Source organism: Corvus brachyrhynchos, unplaced genomic scaffold, assembly GCF_000691975.1.
Source record: "Corvus brachyrhynchos isolate BGI_N302 unplaced genomic scaffold, ASM69197v1 scaffold363, whole genome shotgun sequence".
Lineage (NCBI taxonomy): Eukaryota > Metazoa > Chordata > Aves > Passeriformes > Corvidae > Corvus > Corvus brachyrhynchos.
Window position 1 is genome coordinate 1,771,402 of NW_008237404.1, and position 18,224 is coordinate 1,789,625.

An 18,224-nucleotide genomic window follows, 5' to 3' on the forward strand; every position below is an offset into this window, starting at 1 on the left:
AGAGATGGACCAGATGAGGACTTTTGCTCCAAATGGGAAAGGAGAAAACCTCAGTCCGTAGAGATGAACCAGATGAGGACTTTTGCTCCAAACGGGAAAGGAGAAAACCTCAGTCCGTAGAGATGAACCAGATGAGGACTTTTGCTCCAAATGGGAAAGGAGAAAACCTCAGTTCCTAGAGATGCTCCCAGAGATAGTCCTAAAGATGAAGATGATGAAGACCCTTTGCTCCCAGGGAAGGAGAAGGGCCTCTGTTTTTGTTTCTGAACGGCTCAACCTTAAAATTGTACCCCAAAAAACTTCAAGAGTGGACCCTCGAAAGCAGTTGCGGGAAAAGCTGCAAGTCGGGGGAAAGGACTCACACGCAGGCAGAGAGACTCCTCTTCCTAAATGGACTGCACAATATTTGGAAGTGGGCGGCTGTCTCGTTGTGATAATGTTTTCATAGCATGAGCAAGAAGAGACTTCTCTTTCTAAATGGACTGAACAAGGTTATTATGGAAGTGGTAAACAGACTGAACATCTTAAGGGTTGTCTTTGAACATTGTCAGTGGGAGAAAGGAGGAAGGTGGGGGGGGGAGGAGGAGAGTTCTGAAGGTGGTATAATTTTTTTTTTCTTCTTTTAGGTCTGTTAATAAACTTCTTTATATTCTTTCAAGTTTGGTGCCTGCTTTGCATTTCTCCTAATTCTTATCTCACAGCAGATAAACAGTAATGAGTATTTTGGACCAAACCACTACACTTATGCTAAATATTTATATGAACACAAACTGTTAGAATATCACAGTGAGCGCAGTTCCACCATCTATTACAACACAGATGTGGCAACCACAATTTAGCCATCGACATTAGCAATTTGAAAGTTTCCTTCCTCCTTTACATGAAATCTTTAAGCTGCTGTTTACATAACAAAGCAAATGCATGATACTGTATGCCAAACACCAAAACAAACATAAAGAGAAGTTTCAACTGACTGTCATACAGAGTTTGCAGTTACTCTACGCAAAAAACCAAAACTGTATTAATGATGTGTAAAATGACAAAATACATACAGCTAAATGTAGTTCATTGATTTAGTCAACTACATTCCACCCAAGAACTATGAACTACTAATGATCCTAGTATTCTCCTAGTAATAGAAAATTCCTTAAAAACACACCAATTTCAATCAAGAAAAGCATTTCAAAAGTTATGCTCTAGATTTTGTGGTCTCAGAAATGTAAGAATTGTAACTATAATAATTTTATTTTTATATATATATATATATATATATATATTTGTGACTTTCTCCAAAAAGGGAATGATCCCAAACATTTCCAGATGTAACACTACTGTATCTGAGGTACTCTACTCTTATGCAAAGATTTGCTTCTTCATGGAATTAACTTCTAGTGAATTTAGAGCTTTACAGTTCAAAGTTACTTTCTGAAAAGCCATTTCCTATTGTATCTGATTTATTTACCTTTGCTTTTACTGCTAAATGGCACCTTTGATGATAAAGATTGGACAGAAATGCCCTTTTCATGTATAATGAAAGTTCACATGACTGAACTAAATTCATTTACTGGTAAATTATGTTGCAGGTCTCTTGCACTATTTCAGCAACTACAAGCCCTAGGATGAAAATCCATAGGCAATATTCCTTTTGTCCTTGTAAAGTAGCACTGCATCTTAAGTTGCATTTAAGGATTTCTAAAGAACTTCTAACTTTCTAATGCCAACAATAACAATTACTTAGGTTCAACAATCAAAACACAAACTATCCAAACTATTCTTTGTGACTTGCTTCCTGTGTATCTCAATTATTTGCTTACAGAAGTTAAACTTCAAACTTGCATGACTCTAGCAGGGTCTGCCAGAGATGTGAAGGAGATGCATGGTTAGCCTGCAGAACTCTGTTTTTAAATTAATTGTCAAAGTTTTTCTTTAAAAAATTTAAAATATGTAACACACAAATGTAACATGGTAATTTTCCCCTTTAGTTTTATATTTTATGTGCAAGGATTGTTTTAAAATAACATATTCATTATGATGAAGCCGTACTTAAGACCATTATAGTAACAGAAGCTGATTTTAGTTTGTTTTCTTTTGGTTTTTCTGCTTTTTGGTTTTTTTTTTAAACAAACATTTAAAAAAAAAATTAATAGAACTTCAGCCTTGCAACTGAGTATTTAAAAAAATTTCCATTCTTGTTCTTCAGCCAAAGGTGTGTTGAGCAGGTGGTGAGTTAGGAAGTATATGAACAACAGACAGGATGAATGCAAATGTCAGCTGCAGTTTTATTAGAACAAAACAAATATAAAGATGGTCTGTAACCACCATTCTGCAGTCCCACTCTACTAAGTAGTTCCAGTGCAGGTTAAAGGTCTTCTATCACATAATCCAAGTAAAAACTGGTTCTTCTCCCCTTACTCCTAACTCCCAACACACTTCCCTCTCCCTCCATTGCAGTACTCCATAAAACATCACCAACAATCTCTGTATCTCATTTTACCACCGAGAACTGATTTTAGTTTTTTTAATCTATACTGAACACTAACTGGATATCACAAAAAATTACCATTGAAACAATAAATTCTTGAGATCATAAGACTTTTTACCTACCTGTAACATTCTCACCCTTCAAATGCTTCAAATCATCAGTAAAGCTACCAGATTTGCTCAAAACTTTGCAAACTCTCAATTTGCTTCCTGATCTCAGAAAAGGTTTCAATGTGCTGGTTTTGGCTGGGATAGCTAATTCTTTTCATAAAAACTTGTATGGGGCTCTGTTTTGGGTTTGTGCTGGAAACTGTTGATAACACAGTTTTAGTTATGCAGGGCTCACAGTAAAGCCAAAGCCTTTCCTGCCTCTCACCCCACCCCATGACTGAGTAGACTGAGGGTGCACAAGGAATTGGGACAGGACACAGCCATGACAGCTGACCCCAGCTGACCAAAGGGATGTCCCAGACCATAAAGTGCCATGCTTAGCATACAAAACTGGAGGAAGAAGGAGGAAGAGGGGACGTTCGGAGTGATGGTGTTTGTCTCTCCAAGTCACCATTAGACATGGTAGGTCCCTGCTCTCCTGGGGATGGCTGAACACCTGCCTGCCCATGGGGAGTGGTGAATGAATTCCTTGGTTTGCTTTGCTTGCACGCACAGCTCTTTTTTTTTTACCTATTAAACTGCCTTTATCTTAGCCCATGAGTTTTCTCCCTTTTACTCTTCTGATTCCCCGATCCCAGCAGGACAAGGAGTGAGTGAGAGACTGTGTGGTGCTTAGTTGCCAGCTGGGGCAGTCAGATGTGCAGTATAATACAGGATAACTCTCTTGCTGTATCTACAGGGAAGGAGAAGAGGACAAGACAGACAGGAGGAGAAAGAGCTGCTCAGAAAACCAGAAAAGCTTAAATATGAGAAGTAAAAGCAGGCTGAAGTCAAGTATGTGGCCCTGTGTGCATCCCTCCAAGCTGTGGGTAGGTGAATGACCTTAGAAGATGACAGGTATTCACAGCTTAAGCTCTAATTTTGCTTTTGTATATGGTCTCTCATAATTCTTGCCACTCGTGCACAGCTGGGGATTGCTATATCCATTCTTACTTATCAAGCATTCCTATCACTGAATGTACTGGCCAGTGCATGTTAGAAGAAAACCAGTGAAATCCTTCAGATATCTGAGTTTGCTTTTGTTCAGATGAAGCTGTTTTCTAACTACTGACATTTCAAACCAAGCCTTGTATTCAACGGAACAACAGAAGAGCCAACTAAGTATAAGGAAAATTTACAGTATTTTAGGGAATGCTGCGGAACATGGGGAACAGCAAGAATACCAGAGCATAAACAGTAACTATACACAGCAGGTGCAGCTGCATATATTCTGGTACTATAGTCAGCCTAATTGAGAGAAAGATTCAGCTCATATAAATTGTAACACCCCCATGCTGATTAGCAACAGGCTTTCTAGGCTCTATGGACTGTACCGACCTCAGCTCCATTGACTGCAATGACAGCTTGGACACCAAGTGAAGACAACTAAATTTAGGTGTTTTGATTTTTCAAATGCACTGCATTCCCTCTAACTTCCATGGCAGAAATCTCATTTAGATAAAACTTGTCTCTTGCCAGTGTTTTTACAAAGTTACTTTACTGATCAGCACCAAAATAATTATTGTTTGCATAAATCATACTTTCCCTTGCCAAAAAATATGCTCTGGCTAACAAAGGTATCATTGCAAATAAAGTATTGAAAAGTAATAATGTGAAGAGTTACTATACCTGGTTAAAATTATGTTGCCTCAAGTAAGTAGTGGCTTTATTAATTTCTAGATCATTGGCTAACTCCACATAGTGGGAAGCTTTCACCACGTCAACACACCTGCAACAGAAAGCAAGCCATGAAGATAAACAAAATGCATCTGTGCAAATGCCTCCAAGTTACATATTTCTTTCAGCTAATTTGCTTTCTGAACTGAATCTTCTTAGCTAATCTTTCTTCACCGTGGCGAAGAGCACTCTGATTAAAAATACTTGTAAGAATACTTCAGTCCCATAACCTACCCTAATTATAGTATCTCTGCTCTCTTTTTTTTAAGTCAGATGCCTAAATATCACTTTACTTTCCACCACTGAGCAATACTTGATGTCAAAAACTGACTAAAATAATTTTTCAAGCCATTTTCTTTGGCTACATTCTGTAAGGTAATTTTTCAAATTTCATCTCCTGATGCATACCACCAAACCTATAAAAAAGATTAGTGAACAAAGCCAGAGACTACAGATAGTGTCCCTGAGCTACATCATAATAATAAAGTCATAAGTAAAGACATCAGTAAGTCTCTTTCTGGCCATCCCCCAGTCATTTGTGGCTTAGGGTCTTCTACAAAAAAAGTGCAGAAGGCAGCAGACAGTTCGGATGTTCATTCACAGCCACTGTCTTCCAGGGTTTGATGTGATGTACTTTAAGCTGCCTGATCATTTGAAGTAAGACCTTTATTTATTGTATGCATATCCTGTTCTCTCACTTGGAAAACGGGCACAGTAAAGGAACAACTTGTGGGACGCTTCCTTAACCCCCTTTCACTATTTTTTTAACTGGTGGAAAGCCACCTTCTTTCCTTCTAATTGTTGGCTGTTTTGCCAACAGAAGTTCAATTCAACAAACTGCCTGCAGCTATAATTGGTTTGGCATGTGGACAGTCTTTAGACAAATGTCTTTTACATTAGAGGAAAAGTTGTAATAAAAATTGGTAATTTCTTCTTTTATTACAGATGTCTTTGCAACATCAAAAAGCATTTTCAACTGTTACTTTTAACATCTTTTAACCATAAAATGCAATGAGATCTAGCTATCCAACTGTTCTTTATGAAATATGACAGAATAGTCCCAATATTATGTCACATTTTAAGTAAGAAGTTATGAACTCTGAAGACTATTGTCCCCACTTTATTTCTCTAAATAAAATGAATTTGATTAAAAGTACATTCAATACTCAGAGGACCCATAATAAAGTTTATAATTAGAAAAACTAAGGTCAAGCTGCTGGTTAAACTTCTTCACTGGGCTTGAATACCTCAGCGTAAAATAACAAAGACTAAATCTGTTCTGATACACAGAAAACAATCCCACACATCTCAGCAGAAGTTGTTCAATTAGCCAGAACAGATTTGAGAGTGTTACTCCATGACAAGTCTTCTGTGGGTAGCACTAAGGAAACTGAGTATCTGACAACCTTTTCCAGTTTTTCTGAACAAAAACCAAGACACAGCAAACAAATCTGACTTGCTCATGCTAACAAATTAGAAAACAACGACCGAATTTTTCACAAGACATACTGTTTAAGAATGGCAGAAGTAGGGAAATTATAAGATTAGAATGATTATTAAACCATCAAACACCACCTTGTGGACTTTAGCAGACAATACATGTCCGTCTAAGAGATTATTTCATATTAGTATAGACAGCTTTCTTAGTGAATTATAATTATAGGACCTGCAAAATTTGAGAATAATCCTAACAGGCCATAAACCCCAGGTAAAAGACAGGACTCTTTTCCCACCAAACATTCTTCACTACCCAAACACTAACACATATGTTAGTAATATTGTGCCTGCAATACACAAAATTCATTTGCATACATGTTGTTTTCCAGTGCTATCAAAATACAAACAATATCAAAGTAAGCCCTTGTAACAGAAAGATAAAAATAAATTTTGGAAAAGTTATACTATTAATTTTTATACTGTCATTATAGGAAGTGTGTCTAACAGAATTTGTTTTAAAGAGAAGGGTATTCTGCTGTAGAAAATATCACAGAAAACAAAAGCTAAGCCGTAAATTGAAAAATAAAGTCCAAATGATGAACCGTGACAGCAGCCTATCACTGTGTACACTTGTGTAAATATTTTAATGGTAGATTAAGTTTATAAATATAAACATTAAGTTTATAAACGAAATTCAAAGAAACCTTTCTTAAAATTTAGATTCCAGTGTTTTATATAATGACTCTACGGAGTGATCAAAACTTCTTAAGCACCCCAAGTCTTCATTATGATATCTTCAACCTTACAGTAAATACTAGCAATCACTGCCTTCAGTATAGCATTTCTCTACTGAGACTTTTAAAAGCTTTTCAATTTTGAAGTTGAATCTTCAAATTAATTTGAACTTTTAGAAGCTCTTTTTGTGTGAATTCAGAACACTGCAAAATGTATAATTAAGAGTTGACTTTTGATGATAAATTACAGAGTACACTCTAATGCTTTGTTTTGTTTGGGGGGCAGACTGAAAATAGCCTGGATGCTGTGTCTGAGATGCACAGAGAATAGTGTTTCCCAGGTTGCTTCTGTGGATGAACTGGTTTCATAACCAGAACAAGAGACTGACATAGTTTAGACAAAAAGAAGCCTCACTTTACTCTTACCAGTCATAGCCTACTGCAAAAGATGTCTCGATTGCCGGTGCAATGAGTTTAGCAGCTGTCATGATGTATTCCTCTGCCAACAATTTCCTAAAGAAAAAAAACCCAAGACCACAACACAAAAACATGAAAGAAATTCTTCACTGTGTGGGTGGTGAGCCAATGGAACAGACTGGCCACAGAAGTTACGGATTCCCCATCCCTGGAGGTCTTCAAGGCCAGGTTGGAGGCCTGAGCAACCTGGTCTAGTGGGAGATGTCCCCGCCCATGACAGGGGTGCTAGAACCAGATGATCTTTAAAGTCCCTTCCAACCCAAACCATTCTATATTTGCATACGATTCTACATCACCATTTCAAAAACATATAGAAAAAAACCCAAAACAAAACATGTTCTTGCTTCCTCCTCCACTCAGGACAAATCTCAGAAGTCAATGTAACCAGCTCCCTGTTAACACTACTCCCCCGTATCTTGATTAGGGTCTTAGTTTTTTCTGTTTTCCTTTCCCTGCACACTAGCTGTATTTTTTAAAAAAACTCAAACACTGCAAGTTTTAAGCAGTGTAACCTGTAACATTTGGGGTAGATACTCTACTTTAGGGCAATACACTAAACTGAGTGATCCAACTGGTTCTTCTGAGCATGTCCGTTCCTAAGAATTGGGAGGACAGTTTTGTAACAAGAGCTGTGGACAGGTGACAAGACTGATAATCATCAGAAGCTAAAATTCAAGGCACCACAGCCAAGAAAGAATAGAGTCCATCATTACCTCTCACGTATTATTTGACTTAAACTGTCATTTTTAATGGCTTCAATCAGTAGATTCGTATGTAGATCATCCTGGAGGGAGACAAAACAACTGCAAATTATGCCAGTATACAAACATCTTAATTATTTTACAGACAATATGACTGCAAACATAAACTGATGCCAAATACATAGTTTATAATGTCACTTACTTTCCACGTTTGAAAACGCCAGCTTCAGTTTAAAGCAGTTTTCTAACCGTACACTCTGAAATTCGGCATTACAACTACTTCAATCCTGTTTTTCTGCTCATGTATGTTGTCACAGCTCACATTAAGGTTAACAGACATAGTTCATGTCGTGTATCACACCAGGAAGGCTTCAGATCACAGTGGGAATATTCTCAAGGTTAAAAATATACATTTGCTGAACTCTTGTGATATTCAGCAGACGAGGACTTGTGCTACCTCCTCCTTAAAATAACTTGCATGATCATCTTATGGTTTTTTCCACACATCTCTGTTAGCTCTAAGTTATGCAGGGTATGCTAGGTAGCCACCCCTTTTCCTCATTTATTGAGGATAGGTCATAGATTTATACAAAATAAAGACCAGAAGGAAACTGTGATCTTCTCTCTGACATCTTCATAAAAAAGTAGAGAACTTGGAATGTCTGTTAAAACTATAGCTTGCCTACCCTTAGAATTAACATCTGCAGTCTCAAGGCTTTCTTTCAATGAATGATCTTACATAGTCCTCAATTAATTCAAGGGATTAATGATCCTTACTCTTACATAATTTCTAATTTAAGAAATTATATTAAATGTATTAAAATATGTACATATATATCAATAAATATATCTATATGCTTCATACATTAAATTTTATTTCCTTATGCTATGACAATAGGAAACAACAGCTACTCATAAGCTGCAAACAGTTTGAAGATTAGTTATATATTTGATGTTTAGGACTGAAAAAGAAAGATTTGCATCACCAAAAAAAAGATTGCTAGGAGAAAATAAAAGGCTTGATCTTTCTATAGAGGATTCTTTTAAGAGGGACACTAAACCTATTAACTGTTTTTCCCTCTCTTTAGCATCCCAGAAAGTCAAAGGAAGTCCAGTTTCCAACAAAGTCTTAATAAACTAAAACAAGCATCGGTAAATGTCACTACAATTTTCTTCTGTAAAATAACACTACAGTATTACAAGTTTTATTAGCACTCACTTGAGGAAACTTGCATTAACCCACTCATTGTTCTGCTCCCTTTATTTTACCTTAAAAATATTTTATTAAAATTTTATATAAATGAAGATGGTAAAGCAATAAGTGAGCTATGTAAGTAAGCCCAAATGAATTTCAACAAAATTATTATGAAAACAATTATGTGGTGTGGGTTTTATGTACATCATATCCTTTGAGGAAAAAAAAGATTTAATGTTCTCTCATTATTTAAATGTTCTCTCATTTTTTCATCTGAGCAGTACTGCCACACTAAATTCATGCTGGTAAAAAAGTTCTTTTAGATACTTAAATACACATCAATTTCCATATTCAGTACAGTCCAAGCATTCAGTATCTCTTCCTCTTTCTCCTGACTTACTATATAAAGACACAGTTTATTTATTTCAAACTTACATTTAATAAAATGTATTTGTCTTCATAATCCACTTCCAAGGGAACTTCGATCAGGTTTTTGAAGGCTTTCTTCATTTGCTCACCATTTCCAATAGCAAAATAACATAGGATCAGGTTGAAGCCTGCCTTCAGGTTTGGAGATATGCTCATTATTTCTTCAAATGAAGAAATGGCATCAAAGTATTGGCCAGTTTTAATAAATGCAACTCCAATATTTTCCATGATTTTTATCCTAAGTAAGAAATCAGGTTTAGATTATATTTTTAACTAATAAATCATATTGTATGTAAAACTTGTATTTCATAACCATGCCTCCTAGAAGAAACTCACCTCATCTGTTTGTGGGAACTAGTAATTTGGTCTAGAGCCATACGGTAGAATTTGATAGCTTTGGAATAGTTCCGTTGTTTTAAATATATATTTCCCATATTTACCTTCAGTATACCTATCAAAAGGAGTCAGTGAGTTAAAACATTTTAAAATTGTTTCAAAGTGACAGAGTAGAACACCTTAATAAATTTATATTCATTATAGGATAGCAGTGTCCCTTTAAAGCAATACTGCACAGAACTGCCTTCTGTGAATTTAACTCAAGAGAAGATGAGAGAGAAGATGAAGTAGTGATGAAACCTAGACTAGAACTATCATGTAAGATGTATTCTGATGTTGATTGTGAATTGAGGGATGAAATAGAGATTATGTGCAGTGCTCTCCAGGAAGACAGCTGCAAATAAGCATCTCTGAGAAAATACACCATAGGAGTCTCAAAGATATGCAAAATACTAAAAGAAGCTTTCAGGAGAGAAAGATCAAGTCAAAAGAGAAAAAATTAGTACTAGAGAAGACCACAGGTGTGTGTGGTATGAGAAAATTATGTATTTGTCTTTATGTTCAACTTAGTCTATGGGAAAAAAAGACTTCATGAGCCAGTATAACAATGTGGTTTGGCTCTCCAAGTCAGAGACTCTGAGTATCTGTCACCCACTCTGACTGGCAGACATGAGGGCTGAGTTCTCTGTGTACCAACACCATGCAGATGTAGTCCTCATTTTGAATGCCTGACTACCAATTTTAATCCACTTTGGAGTATAACCTACCTCCACTGCTGAACATCTTGTTCTTCACTATAACTTGGTAAGTAGTCAGCGCTTCAGCATACATTTCATTAGCAACATACTGACTGGCCAGATTGAGCAGAACCTATAAAAAATTGGAATTATAGGTACAAGAAAATATATTGTCCTCTCAACAGTAATAAACTTGAATTCATAGTAGATAATTTCAAATTAATTTTACCTTGGAACTATTGTCTTTAGCACTTGTAAGCATCCCATCTTTATCAATTTGCATGAACAAAGAAACATTATAGAGGAAACAAGTTTAAAAGCTACTTATTCTAGGTAATTCTTTTATTTTGTACATAAATTACTAGCATTCAAAGTCATGTTACATGGGCCTTAGACCTAAGTAAACAATGCTATAATGCAAGGTTATTAAAAATATTCATACAAGATAATTCTCAGAAACTGTGTGTAATTTATGACTCCCAACATGTGGAAAATTGTCCTAATGCCTGTGGTCACTCAGTTTATAAAGTGAGAATTTTTCCAAACTGCTGTTTCACAACAGAAGTGCTGTTGGTGTCAGGTAAAATTCCTCTGCATTTTTTCCACAGCTTTACTCTGACCTTCATGGTAAAATAAATTACCAGGCCTGCCTAATTCAATATATTAATTGTTAATAATTGTCTCTAAAGCACTACCTGGGGTATGAATTTAAAAACCCCTCAAGTATTTTTATGTATGTCGTACCCTTTTTTTTTTTTTTTAAAAGTTTACTATTTGGAAACCAGAATGTAAATCTAGATACCTGCTTTAAGATTCAGGAATATTACTATATCCGATTTCATGTAATAAATTCTCTGCCACTTCATGGGTAAATTTAAAGGCAGCATCTGATCTTTCCTGTTTTCTCCTCTTGGCATATTACACTCTCGAGACAATTTATTTCTGAAGTACAGGGTCTACATCTGCTATATTTTGATATGCAGGTTTTACATGTGAGTAAATATCTGAAATAGATATTCATGTGAATTCTTCTCCACTTAATGTGGACTACATGGTTTCTCTGGTACTTGAGATTGCATGGGAATGGACTCGATGACACAAATGGATCTCCTCTGGTACACTGCCAGAAGTATTACAACACAGACTCATAAACACACTTCAGGAAACACTGGCATTTCTGTTCAGGAGGTTTTTTTTAGCAGCATTTCAGTCACTGAAGATTTTTTAAGCACTTACTGTGTAAGTAAGGTCTAAGTTGATACTTTCTGGAGGAGCAATTTGTTCACGTTGTCTCAACAATTCTCTTTCCTGTCTTCCAGCCTCCTTTGCTTTCTCCAGAGCCTTAAATAAAATACTAGAATTTAACAGTGCCTTGAATCTTACTGACTCAAGATGACAAAAATACATTCAAAACAAGTATGAAGAGAATATATTCATGTCTATTTTCTTTAGATGCACAGACTGCACCAAATGCCTGAAAAAAACACTCTAACCCACTGAAAGGTTTTAATTAGCAATAAGCAGACATACGGTTATCTAAGTCTGCTTAGCTTACAATTATGTACCCAATCATAACCTTCTGCAGATTGGTGTCAATGCCCTTCGTACAAGTAATGCTCCGGGTCTAACAAGTGCCATTAGCAGTCCTGTGTGCCTCCACAAGGATGCAATGATTAAGAAAGTAATGGTTACTACTCAAGGTGGCTGTTTGGAAGCCAGTGGTGAAGGAAGTACTTCAAGATATAGTTTGATTCCTAGTCTGTATGATAGAAGGCAAATCCAACTTGGCTATTTTATAGATAATGAGTTAGCAACTTTGATGACTTTCACAGGAAAATGGATATTCTACTGGACTTGTCAGAAACAAACATCCTAGAGGACCCTTGCAATGGTCTGATACAAGCTACATAAGAAAAAACCCTTTGACATCAAGAGCATTCTTGACCAGACATGAAAGAGGCTCAAGAAAAACTAACAAAATAGATTGGTTAATTAGCCACTACTCAGTGGCACAACATTGCTCTAGTATCCTCTGTAACAGAACAAATACATTCAAACTGTCTATTGGAAATAGCTCCTTATCCATAGTAACCTTTGATCATATCTAGGAACTGTTAAATGCTAGCTAGCCTGGGCCACAACTGGGCCAGTACAACTAATTCATCAGACCCATCTGAAGAGGTCAATGGACATAGAGGGAAGGGAATTTTTGTAACTCTGAAATCTTAACAAATATGTATGCCAGAAATACACCTCCTACCTCTTTTTTTCAGCAAAGCAAGGTATCACTAGACTAGAAGAGTCATAACAAAATTAGAATTAAAATTATTTTAATAATTTGAAACACTTGACCACAAGTTAGTTTGAAACATCTATCTATACAAATTGTTCTTCACATAATGGCAGAAATGAAGTGAAAGCCAGAAAAACTACCGATTTCAAGTCTCCACAGCTATTGGCAACACAGCTTTCTTCAACCAGTTCATTCACTTTTTTTTCCAACTGCCTCATCTTCTCTTCTGAACTAAAATAAAAATAACAACAAAAGGATTAACACTAGTAATGTAACTGCAAACACTAAGCTTCTACACATTATATTCTCAATAAAACAACACAATGACATACCACATGTCACAACTAACTGGTTTTCCCATCAAAGAAAATATTGTGTGAAACTATGCTTCGAGAAGATTGTCAGAAGCTACCACATTCACATTTTCAATTTGAAAACAAAGACCTAAGAAAACATAAATCCTCTGACAAGAACAATACAGACAGGCAAATTTCACAAACCAAATTTGTTCAAGAGAAGTAATGACACAACAAGATGAGCTTTCATATCAAACACTAGTGACATTAAATATCACATTAAAAACACTTAATTGAACCTTTATTTGCACAGACAACTTGAAAGCATTGCTTGCAAATGCAGATTATAACAAAAAATTGTGGTTCTTCCAGACTTTTTCCACTGCTAAATAACCAAACATTTCAGTAGGATTCCCTATTCCTATATAGCTACATTTGGGGAACACAACTTTGGTGTTGGAAAGCTCAAGGATTTTCTGAGTGAACTCCACAACGTAAGCACCAGCCTGCAAGTTCCAGCTCAAGTGCTAAGGTCAGAGGGAACAGGGAGAAAGAGCAGGCAAATTCTCCCAAGTTCTTCCCAAGGAGCTGCAAGAACCATGGTGTTCCTTGCCTGTCACACACACTTTCATGGTCCTGCACAATTCTACGTAAGTATCACAGCATTTGTGTGGCAACAGCTACACCTGGGCTGCTGAGCTAGTCAGAACAAGAAATCACTGAAATCAGATATTCCTGAAAGTCAGTGCAACTGCTTCGACAAGTCAGCCAACCACATGCACAAATGTTTGTGACACTATTCCACCAAGTTCAGAGTTTGGGCCCTCAAGGCGTTTGTAACTGCCTGGATGTTTGTAAACTCTACGCATGGTTGGCTTTCTGTTGCTGCTAATGCTTTGAAAGAATGTCATGCAGAACTGAACAAACCTGTCTGAAGTTTTCTTCTCCAGAGGTGAAGCAGGACCTCTCGCTTGGCCAAGAGGATCAAATGAAGAACCTGCAAAATTAACAGAGTATTGAAAACTACAAAGTAACATCTCCCTGTGGCAGCTGGCAATTTCTACAAACCATACCTCTCACAGCTGCCTTAGTGTAACCTGCAGCTTGCACTGCTGTCATTGGTCGAGAAACCCCATCCTCAAATAAAGAAGATATATTAAGATAATCTCACAAAAAATGATGTTTTAGACAATACAGACATAATTATATCTTTTTATATGTAATTTTTATATATTCTATGTATATTATTTTAATGACAAATTACTCATTGCACATCACGAAGTGTTAGAAAGTACTACACTGTTATTGCTTCCAACTCTGTGCTCAAATAAAATACACATCACTACCCTCATGCTTTCTGACAGTACTACATTCAAAAAAGGACAAATTAAAAGTGTAGTAATTTGTATAACTCAACGAACTTCTAAATACTTACATCTAACACCTACCAGAAAAATTCATTGTTCCAAATGAACATAAAATGTAAATATTGGAACTTTTACCTGTATATTTCCTGTCATGGGTCTTCCCATAGATGAAGGTAAAGTTGCCTTTGACTACAAAAATAAGTAAATTGTTTGAAATTGTCATTCATAAAGCATAAGAAGCCTATGTTATGTCTTCTCAACACTAAATTTTAAAAGTTGAGCTAACTCTCACGAAAGTCCATAGCAAAGGTCCCATTTATTTTACTCATATGCAATATACCTCCAGTGCCTGGCAGACTAAAAGATGTTGAATACTTCAGTTTAGCACAAATTCACAATAAAGATTTTTTATGTATTTGGATATTCCTGTCAGCTCTTTTAAAAAGAAATACATAGGAAATTATCTGAGACAGCACTACTTTCCATTATTAAATTATTGAAATTGCTACCTTTAAATTGAACAAATAATTTACACAAAATACTTCAGCAAAATTCTGTGTAGAGCTGATAAAATCTGTCACTGTATTAATCTTTCAAGTTATATTTTCATATAAATTTATTTTATCAATAAATACAGATACACTTTTTAACTGTCAACGGGTATCTCTTCCATTTCCTGAAGGTCACATACTGTCCTTCTGTGTAAGTGTTAAAAATGTAAAGAAATAAATGTGAAATATTTATTAGTAAGTACTTAAGTTTGCTACAAATATACAATACAAACAGACAAATATACAGAGTTCCAGGGCATGAAAAGGTATTCCCCTAATGCCCACTCAGAGGCCTGTTTTATTATTCACTATCCACACACATCATGATTGTTTTCCATTTTTATTGCTGAGGATGAACATACATTAGCAAGGATTTTCGTGTAGAAAAAGCAACTGTGGAGTGAAAGATAAAGAGCTGTAGAGTGGACAATGCTTTGGAAGTTTCTAGCTTTGCTATTCCAGATAAACATCTCAGTCTTTATTATCCTGAGGAAGTGCTTTTTTTATGCACTCATTTAACAAGACAACTTTTCCCCCTACAGCTTTGTACTACACTTAACATCTGCAAATATAACTGTCAAGAAAAAGCAGTGTCAAAAGTCTGAGCAACCTGATCTAGTTGAAGATGTCCCTGCTCATTGCAGGGAGGTTGGACTAGATGACCTTTACAGGTCCCTTCCAACCCAAACCATTCCATGGTTCTAATACATCCAAAGCAGGTAGCAGAAGGTTCAGAGTAAAGGCTGTATTTCAGTGACGTAACAGAATTCAGGTGTTCTTGAAATTGTTAGCCAGCAAACTTGCATGAGATCTACAGCCATTTGTTGTCCCTTTTTTGTCATAAAATTAAGGAACATTATATCCAAAAGCATTTGTTTTTCAAATTTTATTGAGTCAGGCTAACAGATATAAAAATTTATTTTAATAAAGGGGCATTTTAATCTGGATTGTTAAGAGTTACAATAGGCTAAGTATACCCAAAAACACAACCAAGTTCTTCTGATTCAACTAGAGGGGTTTCAGAGCCTGTATTCTTCAAGACTTGATTTCACCTTAATTTCCAGAAAACTTTCCCAAGCCCAGTTCCCCCTGCAAGGGAACCTGGTTAATACCTTGGACTCTAATGCCTTGTGCAGTACAGAAGATTTGCAGCATGGTTCAGGAGAAAAGAAAAACAACCAGTAACCATGCCTTGAGCAAGTGCAGAGTTGTGAATTAAAACTAATGAATAGATGCAGCTCACTGGAATTAAATCCTTAATTTAAAAGGGTTCACTTTGTGCATGGAATTAAATGGTACATATATTTTTTTGTAAATGACATTTTCATTAAGGATATAACAGAACAAAAACCTGCCCCAAATCCAGTTGCTAGAGGTCTTGGACTTGATGTGCCAGGAATTTTGGCTGTCACCTGGGTGGGAGAAAAAAAAGAACCAAACAAAAAAACCCCACAAATTAAAAACTGTATGTGTCAATTATTAGTGTTTCTACATAATATGATCTACATTAATGCAAAGTGTTTTAAAAGGTTCTCACAGGGGGTCTTCTTCCATGACTTGTTCTTGCTGCCTGTTGAAAAGCTACATCATTTTCTAAATCCTAGAAAAGATAAAGACATCAATGCTTTTAAAACCACAACACCCAAACTCACAGTTCCACAACCTTCAGACTACTGAAAGCAGATAGGTAAACAATCAAATATTCTTCACAAAATACTTGACTTGAAGATAACTGAACAACAGATTTTACAATTATATTATTTGTCTCTCTTTTTTGGTATTTTAGATTAGGAAATGTAAAAACTTGTTATTTTCTAAAAACACACAGAGGAAACAGAGCTGAAGTAATAAAATACAACAGGATTTTTTTTTCCATCCAAATGCTTATTACTTATGGTATTTCTGAATTTTGACATTAACAACTGCAATGCGAGACATTAAAACAGCTCATGTCTCTCAGGTCCTGCAGCAACTCCCATGAACTGGGCACTGGGATTTCACAAAAGATGTCAAGTCTTGCTACTGGGTTTCAACCAAATGATATCACTGTTGTCCCACCTCCACCACACCAGCAGTTACCCTAAAGTGGTCTGCAGGGCTACTTTAAGAAATCCCAGATGCTCTACCCAATCGCACAGAGACCTGCAGGATTCCATCCTACTGTGAGCTCCTCCAGCAGCAGCACAGTAGGAAATCAATGACCTACTGATCACGCAGTAGCCTCTTTTGTCAGAAAACTTTCTGCTGCACACAACCTGGGAAACACCCCATTGAATGTGCCTACATATAATTCTGATTTTATACTTCATAAATTCTAACCACTACAGCATCTTAGATTAGTTGAGATCTGCACAAGTATTTCACTGGAATAGAAAGCTACCAAAGAATTAACTATTCAAGAAGATCTCTGAGAAACTTCACATGTTTCTTGCTAAATAAATTTCACTTCAAAGCAGTTGTAAACTTGTACATTACTGTACCCATAAGTTTTCATACTTCTAAGTTAAAATTCTATGTATGGGAAAGAGCAAATATTTTACCTTTGTGTCAAACATGGGATTATAATCATTGTAGCCAGAATAGAGATCATCTTCATTATTCTCAGGAGCCAGATGCACATTTTGCATCATTTTTCTGTGAAACATTTAACATGCCAAATGTTATCTCGGTGGTTTTATATAAATATTTAAAAATGCAAAATATAAACAGTAGTAGTTTGATTAGTCATAAAAACTAGGACTCACCTATAAAGAATGGCACCATTTCATGGATTTATATTTTTGTTTGTACTTATACCAGTTATGAAAATTGTTTTGAAGGTATTTATCATTAAAACTAAATGACAATAACAAGTAACCCCATTACTACTTATAGAATGGTATCTTTCCACTGTTAGCTAACTCGTGTTTAAGATAACTCATATTCTAAAGTTAGTCTTTATAGGCCAAACCACAGTAGTAAGTCTAATGAAAGATATTTCATCTCGCTTCAAATTTTCCTTTCCTTTCCCTTTCCTTTCCCTTTCCTCCTTTCCTGCATACTAATATCAACATAGCTACAGCCATGAAGCCATTTTAATTAAAATGGTTTTAAAAAGCTAGTATTAAAGAAGCCCGAGTTCCAAAGTCTTTCTGCACCAGTATTTCCCTGCCTAATACGGTGCGTTCACCTGGTGGGCTTTCCCTCACGGAGGGCAGACACTAAGGTGTCTCACTTTGCCTTGCTACCCGTTTTCATAAAAACCTCAAGAAGGCAACGTTTGATTTCATCGATAACATGAAGTACATGCCCTTTAGCTAGCAAGCCTCAGCCAGGACGAAGCGCACGGTTCCTCTGCAGCAGCAGCGGGATGAGGAGGAGGAT

The 18,224-nt window shown here is 36.2% G+C and overlaps 1 protein-coding gene across 4 annotated transcripts in view; it reads right to left on the bottom strand.

The window, feature by feature from the left end:
- The window catches only part of IFT88 (intraflagellar transport 88), a 46,705-nt gene extending 28,481 nt beyond the window's left edge, over positions 1-18,224 (bottom strand). For 2 of the 4 annotated variants that reach the window (XM_008630992.2, XM_017730798.1), the window contains exons 1-15: positions 18,151-18,224; positions 17,402-17,495; positions 16,399-16,461; positions 16,217-16,273; positions 14,446-14,499; positions 14,017-14,080; positions 13,871-13,940; positions 12,788-12,878; positions 11,591-11,695; positions 10,385-10,487; positions 9,618-9,732; positions 9,288-9,519; positions 7,670-7,740; positions 6,906-6,992; positions 4,261-4,360 (exon numbers count right to left, since the gene is read on the bottom strand). In XM_008630992.2, the coding sequence (XP_008629214.1) occupies positions 4,261-4,360; positions 6,906-6,992; positions 7,670-7,740; positions 9,288-9,519; positions 9,618-9,732; positions 10,385-10,487; positions 11,591-11,695; positions 12,788-12,878; positions 13,871-13,940; positions 14,017-14,080; positions 14,446-14,499; positions 16,217-16,273; positions 16,399-16,461; positions 17,402-17,491 (1,302 nt within the window). In that variant the 5' untranslated portion in view covers positions 17,492-17,495; positions 18,151-18,224. The other 2 variants (XM_017730795.1, XM_017730796.1) reach the window with 2 other exon arrangements.